The sequence below is a fragment of the Phocoena sinus genome, chromosome 6 (genome assembly GCF_008692025.1).
Source record: "Phocoena sinus isolate mPhoSin1 chromosome 6, mPhoSin1.pri, whole genome shotgun sequence".
Lineage (NCBI taxonomy): Eukaryota > Metazoa > Chordata > Mammalia > Artiodactyla > Phocoenidae > Phocoena > Phocoena sinus.
The window spans coordinates 20,791,516-20,805,390 of record NC_045768.1 but is presented as its reverse complement, the minus strand read 5'-3'; the positions used below and the strand labels follow the sequence as shown (position 1 = coordinate 20,805,390).

The 13,875-nt window shown below is 45.7% G+C and overlaps 1 protein-coding gene across 1 annotated transcript in view; it reads right to left on the bottom strand.

The window, feature by feature from the left end:
* Positions 1 to 1,094: 1,094 nt before the first annotated feature.
* The window catches only part of FKBP15 (FKBP prolyl isomerase 15), a 55,606-nt gene continuing 42,825 nt past the window's right edge, over positions 1,095 to 13,875 (bottom strand). The window contains exons 21-28 of the mRNA XM_032634048.1: positions 12,482 to 12,618; positions 8,605 to 8,760; positions 7,701 to 7,853; positions 6,605 to 6,733; positions 5,643 to 5,750; positions 4,686 to 5,329; positions 3,186 to 3,282; positions 1,095 to 1,735 (exon numbers count right to left, since the gene is read on the bottom strand). Coding sequence (XP_032489939.1) covers positions 1,658 to 1,735; positions 3,186 to 3,282; positions 4,686 to 5,329; positions 5,643 to 5,750; positions 6,605 to 6,733; positions 7,701 to 7,853; positions 8,605 to 8,760; positions 12,482 to 12,618 — 1,502 coding nt within the window. The 3' untranslated portion in view covers positions 1,095 to 1,657. The remainder of the gene's footprint in view (positions 1,736 to 3,185; positions 3,283 to 4,685; positions 5,330 to 5,642; positions 5,751 to 6,604; positions 6,734 to 7,700; positions 7,854 to 8,604; positions 8,761 to 12,481; positions 12,619 to 13,875) is intronic.

Below are 13,875 nucleotides of genomic sequence, written 5' to 3'. Positions count from 1 at the left end.
TGCTGCTGGGGTGGCCAAGAGCCCTGGCTCCGGAATCCAATGACCAGGATTTGAATTCTTGTTCTGCTGCTTACGAGCTATGTAACTTTGGACAGGTTACTTTACCTCTCTAAGCCTCAGTCTCTCCTCTATAAAACAAGGACAACAGTGTCTCCTGCAAGGGTTGCTGGGGGTGAGACAGTCTGGGTAAAGTACTCCACAACAATGCCTATTTGTTGAACAACAAAGTTCAGTAAATGGTACTTTTTACTGCCTCCCAGGCCCACAAATGGGAGACACACTCAAAGCTGTCATCAAAAAGGATGATGTCAGGTCAGATGGAGTGGAATTCAGGTTCCTATCTTATAAACATTTTAAATCAGGGAACATTTTTATTAAAATTATTCTACTTTTTGGGCTTCCCTGGTGGCGCAGTGGTTGAGAGTCCGCCTGCCGATGCAGGGGACACGGGTTCGTCGTGCCCCGGTCCGGGAAGATCCCACGTGCCGCGGAGCGGCTGGGCCTGTGAACCATGACCGCTGAGCCTGCGCGTCCGGAGCCTGTGCTCCGCAACGGGAGAGGCCATAGCGGTGAGAGGCCCGCGTACTGCAAAAAAAAAAAACAAAAACAAACAAAAATTATTCTACTTTTTGAAGACTGGCTGCATGGTTTTTAGAAAATCCTGGAATAAGTAAAATGACCACAGATATTTTCTCAGTATTCCCTACATTAGTCCTGGGCCTAAACTCAGAGGGAATGGAAGGTGCTCTTAAAGTGAAGACTCAATCTCTCAGGTGCCATCATGGATGACAAGAGAACACAGGGACCTTCTCTGCATGGCTTCCTAGGGTATAGGACTACACCTGCAGGAGCCAGTGGATGACAGGACTGGTCCTCAGACAACCCTGCTGCCCTGAGCCTTAAAGTAGCTGGGATGAGCTGGGATAGCAGAGTGGTGACCTTTGAAAGCCTAAGAGTTCCAGGGTTAAGTACAAAAGGGAACATGTCACAATGCTTTCATGCATGTTAACCAACCCAGATCTGTTACAGCTCCTACCCTTAGATTCCCAGAGAGCACAGACTGCCCTCAGAACCAAATTCGATTTCACCCTGAGTCAAGTTTCATTGCAAACATTTATTTTAGTTTTGTTAATTTCAAATATTCATTGACCTCTTATATCAGCTTTAAGGCAGACAAAAGATATATGTCCCAGGACTGCAGGCAAGGCTGTTAACTGAACCGGGTTTAGATGGTATACTCCACCCTCGGTTCTACCAGGGAGACCTAACCCCAGGTGACAGTCTTGTTGCTGGGACACAGTTGAGTACTGAGAGGCAGATCAGTCTGAGAGTTCAGAGAATAAAAAGCTTGGGAGCGGGCAGGACTCTTGTAGGGGCTGGCTGAAGGGGAGCCCCCCAGCCCTTCTTCCATGGGGGACTCTGAGACAGGACCGTGGCGGGCTGCTGACCACCCCAGCGTTCTGAAGACAGGTTCACACTGGGCTTCACCTGGCCAGGCGGGGGCTCAGAAATTGGCTAACTCAGATACCTGAACTACTGTCCTCTGGATGCTCACCTTCACCTCACCCTGTGGCTCGCCTAGACCCGGGGCTGGATGTGCAAAATCATGCTTAGGGAAAGGTTGGTAGAGAAACCTTTGCACCAGTTTCCTGGGTCTTCATCCCAGCCAGTCAATGTCCTCGTCATCGTCATCATCTCCAAAAAGGGGTGTTGGGGGCGGGCGTCCCTTCATGCTCTGACAAAACAGGAAAGAGCAGTCAGTCCTCAATCGTCCCTGCACCACCAGATGGACTTCCCGCCTGGGCAAGGTGAAGTGATCAGCATCTGTTCCCGGCTCCAGGTTGGAAAGGAGGTTGCTGGTTAGGGTTTTACTGAAAGGACTAACCCTGAGGCCAGCAAACCCTAGGCTTCCAGAAAAGCTGAGACAAGCAGTCAGAGAAGGGCGGCAATCTTTCAACACGGAGACAAGAAGACCAACTTTGGCTAATTTTGTCATTTATTTGAGAAACGTGTACTGATTGGACAGGTTTCCTCTCATGTGGTAACTTACACATTTCGTGTCAGAAAGGAAGGGTCGAAGGGCAAAGTGGGAGTAGGATGAAGGAACAGAGAAGCAGAGCAGCCCTCAGGGAAGAGGATGCAGGAGGATGAAGGGAAGCAGGGAAGAATACAATCACATTTGAAAAAATGACGCTGTGGCCTGAGGCGGTCTGTCTGGCTCTGGACGCGGCCCCACCATCTGAGAGAGAGTCGAGTTCAGAGGCTTGGCCACATGACCAAGTGGAGAATCCCGAGATGAAGAAACCCCAGGAACCCAGGGCCACAGCCTCCCAGCCCTAGTCTCCCTCCCTCCCTCACACCCCCCAATCAGGTAGGAGGGTAAGGGGGATTAACAGGCCTCCGAGGAAACTCTCCTCTCTTCTCATGACTTGAGCCCCTGGCCTTCTTCTTCCGGATTGGCAGGGAACAGGTCCCATAGGGCAGCGGGGATTGATGCTGGAGAAGGCACACTGAGTGTCCTCTACTAAGGTACCTTCTGCTCTGGTGGCCTTCCCTTTGGATGGTCCCGTGAAGACTGATCACGGGCCAGAGTAGTTCCCGAGAAGTGAGGCTACGCTATCAGGGCTTAACCCGTTTTCTGCCCAGGGATGTTGTGACAAAACAAGGCAGCTGACTGGAAAGCAGGCTGATGAAGCAGAAAATGCTTAGAAACAGGTGGTCTTAGTAGGAGCCTGGGGTTGTAGTCCTAGCTCTGCCATTAACTCACTCTTGGCTTCAGGTAAATCATCCCGAGCCTCAGTCTGCTGATGAAGGAGGATGCCAGACAAGAAGATCATCAAAGTCCTTTCCAGTTGTAAAATAGAATCCCTTAGCAGAGCTGAGGAAACCTGAGGCTTTAGCACTCTAGTACAGGACGAAGCAGCCCGACTTTCTTTACTTAAAGTAGAAACCACTGCTGCGTGAATGGAGACTGTGGTCCTTTGTCAAGAATAAAGTGGTATCTGACCGTCCCCACCATGCTTACAGAGCTGCCCCCTCCCAACCCCAAGCCTGCTCCCACAGGGCCCTGAGCACAGAGCCCAGGGAGAGGGCCACCAACAGACTCCATTCCTCTTCTCACAGCCAGCAGGGAAGGGCCCCCAGGGAGCAGTGTGAGGACTTGGCAGCACCTGGGACTTCCTTACCACCTCGTCTTCATCATCCTCCTCAGCCTGTGCTTTGGGCCTGGGAACTTTCAGAGTTGTCCCTTTAAACAGTTCATCCTCTTCATCCTCAGAGAGACTGAAAGAAAAATCAGGAAAATCAAGTCATAGGAAAATGTTTCTGCTCCAGGCCACAATGCCCACAGGCTCTGGGTTAAGAATCCAACAGAATCCTGGGGTAATCACCCAGGAATTCCTCCCTCTCCACACTGGCCTCCCAGCACTCTTGACTCCCTCCATAACCTACAGAGCGATTTTTTAAAAAATAATTTTTAAAATAGATTTATTTATTTATATTTATTATTTATTTTTGGCTGCAGTAGGTTTTCGCTGCTGCATGCAGGCTTCTCATTGGTGTGGCTTCTCTTGCTGCAGAGCACAGGCTTTAGGCATGTGGGCTTCAGTAGTTGTGGCATGCGGGCTCAGTGGTTGTGGCTCTCGGGCTTAGTTGCTCCGTGGCATGTGGGATCTTCCTGGACCAGGGCTCGAAACTGTCCCCTGCACTGGCAGGTGGATTCTTAACCACTGCACCACCAGGGAAGTCTCCAGAGCGATCTTTTAAAGCCGGTAAGTCAGACCATGGCACCCTTCTGCTTAAATCCCTTTAATAGCTTTTCACTGCACTTAAAGTCCAAACTTCTAACAGTGACAACAAAATCTCACATGACTTGGCTCCTATTGAGTTTTCCAACCTCAGCATAACACCACTCTCCTCCCACTCACTGTGCCTTCTTCCTTGATTGTGTCATGTCCCTCCTACCGCAGGGCCTCGCACGTGCTGTTCTTGCTTTCTGCAAATGCTTCTTCCCACTCTTGGCAGGAAAGGCTTCTATCCATCCTTCAGGTCTCAGCTTAAATGTTACCTTCTCAGAATCCTTCCCTAATCACTCTACCTAAAGTAGAATAATTCCTTCTAATCACTCTATCTAAAGTAGAATAAGCCCCTCTTATCACTCTGTCTAATGCAGAATAACTCTCCCTTTATTCTCTATTAGACACCCTGTTTTTTTTTTTTTTATGAAGCATTTGTCACGCATTTATAACATACAGTTGACCCTTGAAGAATACAGGTTTGAACTGCACAGGCCCACTTATATGTAGACTTTTTTCAATGAATATGTACTAAAGTATTACACGACCCACAGTTGGCTGAATCTGGGGATGAGACAACTGTAAAGTTACACACAGAGGGTCAGCACCCTTAACGCCTGCGCTGTTCGAGCTGAACTGTGTAAGAGTCTGTCTGTCTTTCCACCAGACTGTAAGCTCCTCAGCTCAGGAACTCTGCCTTGCCTCTCACACTACCACAGTGCCTGCCACGGAGCCTGTTACGAATACATGCATGAATGAATGAATGAATGAATGAATGAGTAAGCGAATCGGCCAGCCAGGCTCTGAGGATGAGTCACCAGCCCTGGAAAAACCAGAGACAACCTCCACACGCAGCCGCCTTGTTCCTGAAACTCTGCCCAGGGGACACACCTGGGATGCTGAGAACGGTGTTCGGATCCAGGCACTGCTCCTAAGGCCGCAGACGCTGCCTCTGTGCCGTGCGGCTCCTGGGAGGCAGCAGCGGAGCTAGTGCCATCCTCGTCTTTCTGGAGCTCTGGAGCCTGAGGCTCTCCTCCTGGACTTTCAGGCCCCACAGCCAGTGGGTCCACCTTCTCGGGGTCTGAAGTCAGGGGCAGTCTCGTGGAGCTTTCTTGCTCCCCGACACAGGCATCTCCCAACGGGCTGGCTGCCAGCGCCTCCTCACCTGCAGAGTCCACAGTCACAGGGCCTGGAGGCGCAGGGGGAATTGAAGTTGGGGGCCCCAGAGCTCTTCGGGAGGGGAGGCAAGCCGGTTCTTTTATCTCTGAGCGCGCCTCTGCTTCCGAGGGCTCCCCTTCCCTTCTCTGTGCATCATCCTGGGGAGTGGGGAGGACCTGAGGAGGCGGCGGGGCAGCTTCCTGGACCACCTGCTCTGACGGCACCATGGGGGGCTCCCGCCTCTCCCTGTTCAAGGGTGCCTGAGACTGTCCGGAAGCACTCTGAGGTCGCTCCTCTTCTTCTTCCTCTTCCTCTTCTTCATTGCTGCTCTCTCCCTTCTCTCGCTCGTGTTGGTTTAACAGCCGAAGAGTCACCATCTGTTCAAAAGCCAAGAAAGAGGAGAGGATCACTGACTGGAAACAGAGGCACTCCTAGGTACTCCTAGCTCTCCTATTAACACAACTGGTCATGTAGTTCAAGTGACTTTGTTTTTCAGTTAGTTTTTTTTCAGTTCAAATGACTTTGTTTCCTCCTCTCAAAGGAGGCTGTCCGTATCTGTGCAGGTAAGTCATTCCAGGCATCCTAGTTACTGATGAACAGCCTTGAATCATTTTTTTACGCAGGATCCCTTAGACGGTACTTGGGCAACAAGATACCCATCCCAATGAAACAATCGAGAGCCAGCCGTACCTTGATAGTGTTCATGATGGTCCCCAGAATGCTCCTGCCATTGTAAGACTCCTCCAGCTCAAACTCTTCCCGCAAGGACTGAAACACCTGGTTCATGATCTTCTTGACCTGAGTGACGATATGAGGAGAGAAAAACAGTATCAAAATGTACACTGCCGGGCTTCCCTGGTGGCGCAGCGGTTGGGAGTCCGCCTGCCGATGCAGGGGACGCGGGTTCGTGCCCCGGTCGGGGAGGATCCCACGTGCCACGGAGCAGCTGGGCCCGTGGGCCATGGCCGCTGAGCCTGCGCGTCTGGAGCCTGTGCTCCGCAATGGGAGAGGCCACAACAGTGAGAGGTCCGCATACCACAAAAAAAAAAAAAAAAAAAAAAAAAAAAATTCAAAATGTACACTGCCAAAATCAAGCGACTAAGGGATGCATGTAACTTCCAGAGAGAGGTTTGGAAGGCTAAAATGAAGCCCTCTTAGAACTCTACGGTGGGACACAGCTGGTCAATGACTGAGACACCTGAGGCTGTCACTGTGGAGGGGACGATGTTAAATAATGAGCAGCACTTGAGAGGAGGGCTATGAAGGATGGGTAAGCTGTGGCCTGTGTGCCCAAGACTGCTCAAAGACCACTCAATGATGCTTTCCTCCCACCGTGGCCACCACTAGAGCTGTCATGGGCTACGAGGATTAGTGGCTAGAAGATGCTGGGCACACTTCCCACTCCTCTCCTGTGATTTAGAAACATTTCCCTTATCTGTCAAAACCTCAGGATAAGGCCCGTTGGGGGTTGCCACCAAAGAGACAGATTCCAATGGGTTAACTGTGACTTAAGTCAGGTGAGTGGGAGATCAATAAAGTTAGGAAAAAAGCTAACAACACAACAAACTAACAAAAGTTCTTTCTGAACGCCTGATGTGTACATTCAATCCCCTGACACGACACGGCTCACTTCTCCGAAATCAGCAGCTCACCTTCTCTGAGGGGTCAGCAGCAGCAGCAGCAGCTTCAACCCCAGACATCTGGGACTTGCTCTCCAGGTCCTTGATGTGCTGTGCATTTTGCTCTGTCAGGGCTGTGACTTGGGCCTGGAGGGCTAAACACTGCAAAACAGACTGTGGCTGTGGCCTTGGAACCTGGACTTCCAGGTGAAGGTCAGGAAACCCAGGAGGAGAAGAACCATCCTAAGCTTCAAGCGTCAATCTCACTTCGTTCGGTCTGCTGACATCCACACCCTCCGCCCCCACCCAGGCCTGCTGACTCAGGGCACTCCATTTCCTCATCACTCAGTCTCAACTCACAACTTCATCTCCTCTTTACCAACAAGGTCACTTGCCTTGTTCCTCATCAGGTCAAGAATAAAATAAAAAGGCGGGGTGGGGGTGGGGCAGGGTTTGGTAACCCTAGTCACACAGACATATGAACAGTGGACGTTAGAAGCAACCTATTCACCTACAAGATTGCCTTCCTCTTTTCAACTGGGTACTTTAAGAAACTGACCTCCAGATATGAGGACTTTGGCGCTAAGCCATCCCTCTCTCTCTCTCTCATTTTTATGCCAGATGATCCCACCACACCTGTGCTCCAGCCCACCTCAGGGCCTCTGCCCAGAGCCTCTGCCGCCTCCCCCAGCCTTCCCCACCTCACCGAAGCTCCTTGTCCTTCTTGGCCGTGCTCCCCTAGGCACTTCCTCTTCTGGGTCTCACAGCATTTAATGCTTATCTCTGTTCCTCGGTCTCCCTTCCTTGACTGTGAGATTCTTGAAGAGAGTTCCTTTCCCTAACACAGTGTCTGGAACCTAACTGGCACTCAATAAATATTTGCTTAATAAATGAAGGATCAGATTATAATGGAAAACATGGTCCAGATCATGAATGCTGCCTTTTCTAGGTCACTGACCTGTCATCCCAAATGAGTATGTGAAAGATTACTGATAAACTGGAGAGCTGAGAAAGTATGATTCTGTTTTCAAGCTATTAACATCTTCCAGGTACAAAAGGATCTGCAAGACTTGAACAACCTGTTTGCCTCAAATTAACCAGGCTGTGTAAGTCCAGGGAAAACACCCACCTTCTCCTCCAGACGGAGCAGCTTCTGCTGCCCGGCATCTCTCTGTGCGCACGCCTCCTGGTACTGCTGCAGGTGTTCATTCTTGGCAGAGGCCAACAGCTGTTCACACTTGGCTTCCCACTGGGTCTGCAGCTCAGTCTGTACTAGAGACAGCTGCCAAGAGAAAGTAATACCTGTACGCTGGGGGGGTCTAGTCACATCTAAGGAAGCCCATCTTCAACAAGGCAAAAAGAGTAAGCTAAGAGCCCAGATTTAGCAAGGAAACAACTGTTTGGAAGACCTTGGCTGCTAGGACTCTAAAAGGTACTCCAACCAGGTAAAGGTGTGACTGTCTAGACAGGTCCCAGGAAGGCAGGGCCCTAGTATGATCATACTTTTCAGGATCCAGGCCCTTAAACTTTATGGGTTCAGAAGAAACTTATTTTTGTCCAAATTCCCATAGGTGATCAAATTGAGGGCACCAAATCACTCTAATTAAAGAACATACAAACATGAATTTAGGAACTTACAAAAAGAAAGCCTGCTGTCAAATGGACTAGAGATCCAGCTGTGTACTGCCACTATCCCTGGTTTCCCTGCCTAATTACCTAAATAAGTCCCTTCTTTTCAAGGACGATAATGTGCCTGAAGGATGGTGTCTGGTGGGTGAGGACTTTGGCCTTATGTTTGGAATGTTTTTATAAAGAATTTTTTCCTTCATGTTTTACTTATAGTAAAATTCTCACTAAGCTTTAAAAAAGGAAGAAGATTCTCCATTCGATTCCTGGCTCTTCTTCCACCTTTGTCCAAAGTTAGCCCATCAACTATGAGAAATCTCATCCTAAAGGATAAAGAAGAAACTAGAAACTTTTCTGAGTCCTTCATGCCTTCCTTTTATTTCCAAAGTGCTTCAGCTTCCCATTACCTGCTCTGCAGCTGCTTGGTCCGTGGACACCCGAGCCTTTTTCAAGAGCTGTCGAAGTTTGTCCAATTCCTCCTGGTGTGATTTACGAATTTCATCTATCTCCTCCTCAGCCTGACAGCGCTCTTGAGCTGACTTCTTTTTCCTTTCTGAGAGGTTCTTAGGAACAAGAGAACCATCATCAGCTCTAGTTGTCTGATAGAGGATAAATGGAGATGGTGATGGTTGGTGGTGGTAGTTATTAACATCACTGGGTCCTTACTTCGTTTCTGGAAACAATTCATTTTTTCAATTTAATTTCCCCTATTTATTTAACATTCTTGGCTACTGGCAGAAAAAAATTGTGACAAGAAGAAGGAAAACAAGAAGAGCTTTATCTACCATTCTATGAAGAGATGGGGAATATCTTAACAGTGGTGAGGGTAGAGGGAAGTAGATACTTTCACAATCTACTGGTAGGAAAATCAGAATCCTGTGAAAGGACCTTCAAAATACGCACACACACCCAGAATTTACACAAATTATAATTTAAGGAAGCAGTAGATCATGTTCACAAAGATGATGTGCTACGAGGACGGTCACTGCAGTAGTGACTGATCTAGAACAGTGAAAAACTGAAACAGTCCCCAAGATCAGAAAGAACTGGTTTTTAAAAAACCTGAGAAAATCATAGAAGAAACTGAAAATACAGACCAAGATTTATCCCCTAAAAAGGCACTAGGCCAAAAGGACTTTACTAGAGTTTTATTAAAACCTCAGAAAGAGGTTGCTGTTTTCATATTTAAACTGTTTCAGAGCACAGAAAAAGACAGAACTGTTCCCAATCCATTCAGTGGGGCTAGTACTACCCTGATATTAAATTTATAAAACATCAAAAGATACTATTAACGTTAAAAAACAGTAAACTAGAAAAATATTTGTAACATCTATGACTGACAAAGGATTAGCACCTTTAATAGTGTTTCTAAATCAAACTAATATTACAATAGATAAAATAGCAAAGGACATTAAGAAGAATTCACAGAAGAAATATAAATAGGCATTAAATATATAAAAGCTTTAATACTAACAAAAACACATATTAAGACAAGACAGTATATTTCACCTATCAGACTATAAAGATTAGAAAAATTGATACGTGCAGAGTTGGAAAAACTATGGAGAAATGGGCTTGTTCACACAGTGCTGGAAATGTAAGCTAACAAACTCTTCAAGCATAATCTGGCAATATTTATTTCAAAAATTTAGATGTTAAGCACTCTTTTGTGATGCAGCAGTTCTTTTTTTTTAACATCTTTATTGGAGTATAATTGCTTTACAATGGTGTGTTAGTTTCTGCTTTATAACAAAGTGAATCAGTTATACATATACTTATGTTCCCATATCTCTTCCCTCTTGCGTCTCCCTCCTAATGCAGCAATTCTAATTCGAGTGATCCATTTTATGGAAATGCTGAAACGAATTTGCAAAAATAGTTATATAGTACAAAGATGTCCACAACAGCAGTGCTTGAAATAGTGAAAAAAGAGAAACATAAATATCCATCAACAGGTGAATAGTTAAATAAACTATGGTACAGCCTCACAGTAGACTATTATGTAGTAGTTATAAAGAATGAAAATCAAAGACCTAAATGTAAGACCGGACACTATAAAACTCTTAGAGGGGCTTCCCTGGTGGCGCAGTGGTTGAGAGTCCACCTGCCAATGCAGGGGACACGGGTTCGTGCCCCGGTCCGGGAAGACCCCACATGCCGCGGAACGGCTGGGCCCGTGAGCCATGGCCGCTGAGCCTGCGTATCTGGAGCCTGTGCTCCGCAACGGGAGAGGCCACAACAGTGAGAGGCCCGCGTACTGCAAAAACAAAACAAAACAAAACAAACAAACCAAAAAAACAACTCTTAGAGGAAAACATAAGAACACTCTTTGACATAAATCACAGATCTTTTTTGACCCAACTCCTAGAGTAACGGAAATTAAAATAAAAATAAACAAATGGGACCTGATTAAACTTAAAAGCTTTCGCACAGCAAAGAGAACCATAAACAAGATGAAAAGACAACACTCAGAATGGGAGAAAATATTTGCAAACGAAGCAATTGACAAGGGATTAATCTCCAAAATATACAAACAGCTCATGCAGCTCAATATCAAAAAAACAAACAAGCCAATCCAAAAATGGGCAGAAGACCTAAACAGACATTTCTCCAAAGAAGACATACAGATGGCCAAGAGGCACATGAAAAGATACTTAACATCACTAATCATTAGAGAAATGCAGATCAAAACTACAATGAGGTATCATCTCACACTGGTCATAATGGCCATCATCAAAAAATCTACAAACAGTAAATGTTGGAGAGGGTGTTCAGAAAAGGAACCTTCTTGCACTGTTGGTGGGAATGTAAATTGATATAGCCACTATGGAAAACAGTATGGAGGTTCTTTAGAAAACTAAAAATAGAACTACCATACGACCCAGCAATCTCACTACTGGGCATATACCCTGAGAAAACGATAATTCAAAAAAGACACATGCACCCCAATGTTCACAGCAGCACTATTTACAATTGCCAGGAGGTGGAAGCAACCTAAACGTCCATTGACAGATGAATGGATAAAGAAGATGTGGTACATATATACAATGGAATATTACTCAGCCATAAAAAGGAATGAAATTGGGTCATTTGCAGATACGTGGATGGACCTAGAGAATGTCATACAGAGTGATGTAAGTCAGAAAGAGAAAAACAAATACCGTATATTAACGCATATATGTGGAATCTAGAAAAATGGTACAGATGAACCTATTTTCAGGGAGGAATAGAGATGCAGATGTAGAGAACGGCTGTGTGGACACAGCGGGGAGGGGGGGGTGGGAGATTGGGACTGACATATATACACTACCATGTGTAAAGTGGATAGCTAGTGGGAACCTGCTGTATAGCACAGGGAGCTCAGCTTGGTGCTCTGTGGTGAACTAGATGGGTGGGATGGGGGTGGGTAGTGGGAGGTCCAGGAGGGAGGGCGTATATGTACACATACAGCTGATTCACTTCCTGTACAGCAGAAACTAACACACCACTGTAGAGCAACTATACCCCAATTTAAATAAATAAATAAATAAAAATAATCAACACTGCAAAAAAAAAAAAAGAATGAGGAAGTTCTCATTAGTATAATGGCCACAATACAATTTTTTTTTTTAAGTATTAAATATGATCCCAGGGGCTTCCCTGGTGGTACAGTGGTTAAGAATCCGCCTGCCAGTGCAGGGGACAGAGGTCCAAGCTCTGGGAAGATCCCACATGCCACGGAGCGACTAAGTCCATGCACCACAACTACTGAGCCTGTGCTCTACAGCCCGTGTGCCACAACCACTGAGCCCACATGTCTAGAGCCCGTGCTCCGCAGCAAGAGAAGCCACCGCAATGAGAAGCCCGCGCACCACAATGAGGAGTAGCCCCCACTCGCCATAACTAAAGAAAGCCCGCGCACAGCAACAAAGACCCAACGCAGCCAAAAATAAAAAATTAATTAATAAAAATAAATACGATCTCATTATTGTTAAAAATGTTATCAGCATACATATATGTATGTACATTTATTTTATACATACATGTATATACGTATGTGTATGTATATATTATATACACAGAAAACAATCTGGAATAATCATACATCTTTTATAGTTGTTGCCTCTAGTGTATGAGGGGGGAAAAGATAAATTTTATTTTTTATTTTATACTTTTCTGTATTATTTGTATTTGTTACAATGAGCACATGCAACTGTAATTTTTAAAAGGAAAATAAAAATGTTTATTAAACAGCTAACCCTGGCCACTTGGGCCCAACAGAGAAACTTCAGATGTAGAACTTACCTTTTCCAGAGACTCCTTCTCAGCTCGAAGGTCAGTCAGCTCCTCCTCCAGGGACGTCACCCTGAGTTCCAGTTGTCTCCGGCTTTGCTTTTCACTCTTGAATTTGGACTGTGCTTGCTCAGAGGTTTCTTGGAGCTCTGGGATATGACAGCACAGAGACTTGGCTGCAGAACCAGAGCTGCAGTGGGCTGTATGGCATCCCAGCACCACCTTCAAAGCTGCATTCCATCATCTCCCAACCCTACCACATGAGCCTCTTCCACTCACTTCTTCCAGCATCACCTCACTGACCAACAGCAGGTTTATCAAGCCATAAACTGACTCCCCCATCCATCCATACTTATCTCTGCACCTACATGTCACCTTCGACACATACAAAATGTTAGAGAAATGTTCCAAGCGGTCAGAGACCACCTTCGGAATATTACCACTCCCACAATTCCATTTCAGTCATCATCTCAACACATTGAGATCTTTGTTTAGTAGTGGTCCAGGCCCTTTCTCACTGCCTGGGTAAGATATTCTCAACTCTCTTGGTAGCTGGGACATTCTACCAAGAGTCTGCTTTCAAAACATTCCTTCTCAAATAAAGCTATTTGGAATATTTCTTAAAAATGTAATACATCAAACAACAAGGTCCTACTGTATAATACGGAGAACTACGTTCAATATCCTATGATGAACCATAATGGAAAAGAATATTTAAAAAAAAGAACGTATATATATGTATAACTGAATCACTTTGCTGTACGGCAGTAATTAACACAACATTGTAATCAACTATACATCAATAAAAAATAAAAATAAAAAAAATAAAAATGTAAAGCATCAAAATTAATTTTGTTGGAAGACTTTTGAGATCCTTATGGTGCCCTTAAGGTAACTGTCACAGAGCACAACGAAAACAGAAAAGAGGCTATCTGTACGACATTCAAATCTAAGATTTTCCCTCAAGTGCACCCAAGTGATGCTCTAAAAAGGAAGGGATTTATCTTCAAGGTATCACTTCACCAACTGACATCAGTGTTTTTTAGCTTTCTTTTTGGGCAAGTTAATTTTGCTTTTTCCTAACTCTGCTGCTATTCCAGCCACACCCCACCCACTGGTCCCATCTGTGCCTTCCACATGTCTTTCTTTATACAAAGTGGTGGATGAATCAACACGCCAGTCTTCACAAATCTGCTTTTCAAGTCACCATGTCTTGAGCAGCACCATTGTGCCAGGCACTAAACTAATACTAAGGGAAGGACTTTACAAAGATGAGCAAGACACCATCCTTGCCCTTCAGAGGCTTGCATTCTAGAAGGGAAAACACATATAAGTAGTGCTGATCAAAGGTTATCTCTGATAATGTGCATAATAATGCACTCGGAGATGAAGGATTTTAAAGGAGA